General features: G+C 51.7%; 1 protein-coding gene across 1 annotated transcript; it reads left to right on the top strand.

The window, feature by feature from the left end:
- Nucleotides 1-418: 418 nt before the first annotated feature.
- Nucleotides 419-6,084, top strand: EDN2 (endothelin 2). The gene is made up of 5 exons (XM_035345828.1): nucleotides 419-648; nucleotides 900-1,044; nucleotides 2,219-2,338; nucleotides 3,090-3,194; nucleotides 3,917-6,084. Exons 1-5 carry the CDS (start codon nucleotides 585-587, stop codon nucleotides 4,026-4,028), a joined length of 546 nt encoding a protein of 181 aa, XP_035201719.1. The 5' UTR covers nucleotides 419-584; the 3' UTR covers nucleotides 4,029-6,084.
- The last annotated feature ends 430 nt before the right edge of the window (nucleotides 6,085-6,514 follow it).

The following is a 6,514-nucleotide window of genomic DNA, read 5'->3' as shown; positions in this document are numbered from 1 at the left end:
GCACACTACGGCCCGCCCGTACTGCTGCCGGCAGCGTGGGCAGCAGCAAAACCCACTCGGGGGGCCCCCCACGGGGGGAAAAACCTGCACACAGCCGCCTATACACACCATACCCACGCATCAAGCAGCCCCCGCCGTCTCCCCGCGTGGGAACTTGTCCCCATCCCCACGCTGCCGCTCGGGACGGGGGAGCCCCCGGGTGTTTGGGGCAGGGGGGGGGGGGGGGGGGCGGCGTGGCTGGCGGCGTGCCGGGGGGGAAGCGGGACGGGAGGTGGACGAGGGCGGCCCTGGGGGCCGCCGCCGCCCCCCACGCGTGCCAGGGTCCCGCTGCGTTCCCCCGCGGCCGTTTCACGCGGCGGGGCGGAGCGCGGCCGTGACGCGGCGGCGGCGGGGCTATAAAGCACCTGCCGGGAGCCCGCTGCCTCCAGACGCGTCGCGGCGGCTCCGGGGGTAGCACCGTGGGGCAGGAGGACAGGAAAAAAACAGAAGGGGGAAAAAAACATTTGGAGGAAAAAAACAAAAAATTAGAAATCCTCCAAGTCTCTCTCCTGCCGGCTCAGCCCATTCCTCTGAGTCCCGCGGCCATGCCCAGCCACCCCGCCGGTGCCGTGCTGCTGGCGCTCACCCTCTGCATCCTCCTGGAAGATGGTGAGCCTGGGCTGGGGAGTGGGGGCAGGAAGGTGCCCCGTGGGGGGCTTTGCGCAGCGGCTCTGCTGTGCCCCGGCTGCCGGGGTTATGCAAGTCCTTGGTGAGCCCGAGCAGCCAGGCTGCACCTCTTGCTTGCAAATTGAAATCGCCCTACTGCTTGCTGGGGGTGTAATTGCAGAGGTGTAATTGCAACGGGTGCTCCGGCGCTCTGCACCGAGCCTGCGACTCATCCCTTCCTCCTCCTGCTGCAGGTATGGGCCAGCCTCCTCTGGAGTCCCACCTTGCCGCGGCCGGCGCAGCACACCTGAGGACCAAGCGGTGTTCCTGCAACAGCTGGCTGGATAAAGAGTGCATTTACTTCTGTCACCTGGATATTATCTGGGTCAACACACCTGGGTAAGTGTGCGGATAGTTTTTTTTGGGGGGGATGGCTCTGTGGATGAGTGGTGGGGCTTTCTGATCCAGGATGGGCTTTGGTTAGAGGAGGGTGAGAAAGGGTCCCAGCCCTGTGAGGTTCCTGCAGCACCTGCACTGCAGAGCGTTGCGAGTTCAGCCCTTCCCAACTTGTGGAAAGGGACAAGCTGTGCTTCTGCTCAGGAGTTTCAGCATAACCCACAGGTGAGGGGGATGAAAGCGCAGGGCGCTGCCTCCCCATGGCTTTATCTTTATTTGAGATTTGTACTTCTGCAAGGCAAAAGCAATACCAAGATGTTATAACTGCAAGACAGATAAGTTACTTTACCCTCTCGCAAACTGTAACCCTGCCTGCTGCCTGCCAGCATTGTTAATGAGACAGTGGTGGGTTGGCACTAAAGTCCCGTGGCTGCCAAGTCCTGCCCTCAAGAATGCTAGAGCAGCTTTCTATGCAGTTTCAGACCAATGGCCAACGCTTTGTAGCAAAACACATGTACTCAGGTGTGGTTATAATCATGCTTGCTAACGTGCAATTACAACTCGCTGCTTGCTCGGTGAATAGTTTCAGTCACTGCCAATCCTAAACCCTCTGGGAGGGTAGATTGTGATCAGAGATGGAGCGGGAATGCACACATGCAAACAGCTCTGAAAGCATGCTGTGAGCAGAAGAACCTGTTAGGGCCCCAAGACATCTTGATTTGTACCATGTCCTGCGCGTAAAAAACTTCTGGGAGAGGGACAGCCTTGACACCTCCATGCTTGGGAAATTGGCCGCTCGCTGCCGGAGTGGCTGGTGAGCTGAGGCAGCCGCGTTCCTCGTGCTCTTCATCACCTTAATCGTCTGCCAACTCGCCCAGCCCAGCCCGTGCAGCAGCCCTTGGGCAGGCGCTCGGGTGCTGCAGCAAGGAGAGAAAATGCCACTTGCAACCCAGCACACGCTGGCACAGCAATCTACTTGGGAGGGGTAGGGTAAACAGTAGGTGGGAGAGGAGCTGGAGTTTAAAGGCTTTAAATTATCAGTGGCCTTTTCACCTTATGTCTATAGATGAGTCTTTTATTATCATGGTGTTGGCTTGGCTGCCACCCAAGACTACGTTATAAACCTGCTGGCTAATAAAAAGTTAGTTGCATAGCTGATTTCTCTTGTTTTCAACAGACACACCGCTCCCTATGGCTTGGGAAGCCCGCCAAGGCGGCGCAAGAGGTCGCTCAGCAGGTGCGAGTGCTCGCACTCGAGGGACAGCATCTGTACCAACTTCTGCCAGCCGAAACCCGGGTGAGTTGAGGGGGTCCTGGGGATGCTCCTGGGGGCTGCTCGGTGAGGGTGCAAACGGGCGGCTGGAGCTTGGAGCTACAGTAGCTCTCCTGCCTCCCTGCAGCTTGTTGCAAACAGCTGGAACTTGTCTAGTGGCTTTCATACCCCTCCCAAGAAGCCCTGGCAAAGTGTCACCAGGGTGTTTTTGTTGTACAATAGTCTCTTTACTAGCTGACGTGAAGCAATGTTACTCCATCCCGCATGCTGCCAGCAGGCTGAGGAAGTGCTGGGTGCGCTGGTGGGACGGGAGGTGCTGGCAGCACGCTGGGAGAGGGGCGAGGGGGGGGCATGAAGCTGCTTTGGGATGCCATGGTCTCCTCTGAGCTGGGACTCCAAGTCAAATACCTTCTGGAGCATGCCGTGTCTGTCGTGCACGCTCTCACTAGTTCCACTGCAGCCAGCAGCACGGAGCTCATCCTCTATGGGAGCGGGGGGAGGAGCAAAGTTATTGTAGAGATGTCATTAATTTCTTATCAAAGCAATAGTTGAAACCCCCGGTCATTAAATATGACGATGAATTGAGCAAGGTCTGACAAAAGAGAATAGCAGTAAAAGTGAGCTATAGATAACTCAAATAGCTGCAATTAGCCCTTCAAAAATCAGCATTGAGCTGTCTGAGGCTGTCACTGGTGACGTTAGAGCAGCATTCCCCCGGTCCCTGCTGCAGCATGGCTGCATGCCCATGGCTTATGCATCTCTTCTTGCTCCTTAGGTACCGCCAGAGTCTGAAGCTCCCAGCAAGCTCTGGAGCATCGATGAAGGCTCCGCAAGGCGATGATAGGAAGCCTTCCCCTCACGGCCTGCTGAGAGCTCTCAGGTAAGCGTGCCATTTAAACCCACTCTGAATTTATCTTGTAAGTGCTTGAAAATCTGGGGCTATGACCCCAGTAGTTGCTACTTGGATTTGACCTGGCTTCCCCCTCCTCCCTCCCTTTAAATTAGTGGACTTGGCCATTGCTGCTGTGTAGAACTGAAGGCTAACAGCTGAGGGAACCTTTTTTATTATTATTATTTTTTGCCCCCTCCCGCACTAGAGGAATACTCCATAATATAATTCTTGATTGGAGTGGGAAGTTCCTCTGATAAGGTATGGTGATGTATAAGAAGAGAGAGAGGGATGTCATCCCCTAGGAAAATGGTTAATTGAGTAGCAGCTTCAAACCAAAGCTCTCCTTATATCCCATCACTAAACTGTGGAACTCAGTGCTGGAAGAGATCATGGATTCCAGAAGTGTAAAGGAATTAAAGGCTGCTGGTAAATTCCATTGGTGGCAGTTAAATCAGATGCAATGGGAACAATTTTTGAAAGGCAGATCTGGGAAAGCACCAGCTGGGCCATCCCAGCTGAAAAAGGGGTATTGGGCTGTGGCTTAATACAGCTGCAGCTAGAAATTTCCACTCTTCTTTTCCCCTCTTCTGACTCACAAAAACAACAACAAAAAAAAATGCCAACCTGTTGGCAAAAAGCATAATACACCCTGCTGCTGAGAATTGGGAAAATGGACTGGAGAATGAACCTCTTGTCTCTTCTGCTCACAGGGATCTTGCTGTCTCCAGCCTGCAGTTCAGCAAGCAGCAGCGCTATTCTCAGAGGAACGCTCAGCCAACAGTTTTGCCTTGGAAGAAAAGCATCTGGAAGAAGAAGAGATAAGGAACAGGTGCAAACCAAGTTCGCCAGAAGAATCTGGAGTCCTGTGGGTGCCGCTAACTCCGCTGTCGGTAGTTAGAGCTGAAGGAAAGGCCATGAGCAGAGGGGGGAAGAAGTGGAAGTCTCCATGCTGCTGTTGCGTGAACGAGTACTGCATGCACTCCAGAGACTGTCATAAAGGGAAATCAGTGTCTCTCTATACAGTCATAGATGTGTCGTGGAGCTGAATTGTGCCTTTTTGGATCAGGCAAGGGTCTTACTGGTAGAGTACTTGCTTAACTCTGCACTGGAGTCCTAGGCAGGTGGACAGCCCGCTCTGGGAGGTCAAATCACTTCCAAACCAAACAGCTCTGGGCAGTCTGGACCTGGCAGCACTGAACGCCCGTATCACTGGCCTGGTCTGCCCTGCCTTTGGACCAAATTTGAGCATGGTTCCAGCTTGGCCCCCTTCAGACATGGTCTGGTAGATGGGCATAAGCTGCCTCCAGTGTGGCCTGCCTCTGGGCCCACCTTTGCACTTTTTTCTCTTGTCAGACAGTGCGATGTGCATACGAATGAGACTCCCATGGTAAAACAGCTCCCAGTTCATATAAAAAGGCATATCATCTTGAAGCCTGAAAGCCAACTGAGTGGTCAGTGGCATTCTTTGGCTGAGAAGTTCCCTGAAGGGCCATCCTACAGGGGCTCCTCAGGCGGATGATAGCTTGCTTCCACTGGAGCTTGCACCAAACCCAAGCACGGCCCCTGCCACCAGCAGAGCGGCGTCTGGGGGGGAGGCGCACGCAGAGCCAAATTCCACTGGCAGCTTCTGGTCCTGCCATGCAGGAACCCTGTACATGGAGCCCCCCGGAGCCCTGGGGAGGGAGGGTCCGAGGCAGAGATGAGCTGCTGGTCTGGGTGGGGTTGGTGCTGTGACCCTGGCTCATTCACTGGGATGTACTCTTAGTGGGGCAGAGCTCCTCCAGCTCTTCGCCCCATATCCCAGCTTGCTTTCAGCTCTGCCTGAAAGGAAGGGCTAGGGGCAGAGAAGATGGGTGGTGGGAAAATGGCACGCAAAGGCTTGCTTGCTGCTTTGCTTAGATCAGGTTTCTGAGTCAGACCCTATATAACAAATAACCAGCATATGGATAGCATGTCACTATGAGAAGCGTAACCAGAACAGGCAAGGGGCAGCCAGGTGGGATTAACAAGGAGAAAAAGATCAGTAGGAAGAGAACATAGCACTGTCTGCACAGCTTTAGAAGAAAGGGTTGTACTTAAACCCATGCCAAAACTATGGATGCTTCCCCAGAGCAGCACTGCGATGCTAGCTCGGAGGAGAGAAGGAATAATTTGGAATTAACACTGAGCCCAGAACCTAGAAACCCATCTTCTAGGCAAACAGTCTCAAGGCTCTGGAACTGTATTGCGATTTTTTTTTGCACTTTTGCTTGCATGGGCAGATTAACTTCTGTTATAAATTGTGGCTGCGACTGTCATCTGGTTAGTGCAGATAATTGCTGTCCTGGATCCACTGTTGGGTCCCCCTTGCTGCCCAGTCCAGTATTACACATGAGCATTTAGAAAGACTGCTTGAAATTGGTGATGGACCAAAATCTGCGGTTGTTGCAAGTGTAGTCCCATTGGACATACAAAATACTTCCTTGATTTTGCTTTAAACCCTAGAGAGGGGGGCAAAATGAGACCAATTGATTGTATTGTAAATGAAACAACAGGCTAATCATTTGGTCCCCAAAGCTGCAGTGAAATTTTTTTTCTATTTGACCTTCTGAAGGTTTGAGTCATTTGGAAAAAAAAAAATAAAATTAAAAAATCCTGAAAGGGTTTGTTCCAAAGGAAACTTTGCACATGGTTTAATGTGAGCCTAGTAATTTAAAATAAAACTACTGCTGTAAAGTACTATGTATATCTCCTTATGTGCATAATGTCTCATCTTTAAGTGACTGATTGCACACATGCCGTATGTAGCATCCTGACATTTGTATATTTATTTAAATCTATTGATTTTTAGATGGTAATTTGCAAAGTTTAATTTGTAATAAATAATGACAAAACTCAATATGATTTTTCTTCCTTATCTGATGGTTGGGTGGTGGTGAATGAAAAGCAATAACAAAAAAATCACGGATGGACAAAAGCACCATTACAGAGAATGGGACAGCAGAGCTGAGGGAGAAAGGGGATGCTGTGCATTCTTGTGAATGGTCCTGAAGAAATTTTGTTCTCCAAGTCCCTTCATCTAACTTAAAAATTTCTTTACTTAAAAGAAATGCCTTGTTCTTCTCCAGATGGGAATATAGATGTGAAATGATCCTCAGCCTGGTGTGCTTAGGGCTGTGGGTGCTGAGAGCAGCTTGAATCCTTATGCTAAAAGATCTAGTTAATGTTTGGTCGTGGTGGAATCCTTTGCCTCAAATCACTTTAGCAGGTCTGGTTGTGGCTGTCAGCATCACAGGGACAGAGTGATCACAGCCTCTGTCAGACCAACT

Source organism: Oxyura jamaicensis, chromosome 23, assembly GCF_011077185.1.
Source record: "Oxyura jamaicensis isolate SHBP4307 breed ruddy duck chromosome 23, BPBGC_Ojam_1.0, whole genome shotgun sequence".
Classification (NCBI taxonomy): domain Eukaryota; kingdom Metazoa; phylum Chordata; class Aves; order Anseriformes; family Anatidae; genus Oxyura; species Oxyura jamaicensis.
The sequence above is the reverse complement of the archived record's forward strand: the minus strand, read 5'-3'. Positions and strand labels throughout refer to the sequence as shown.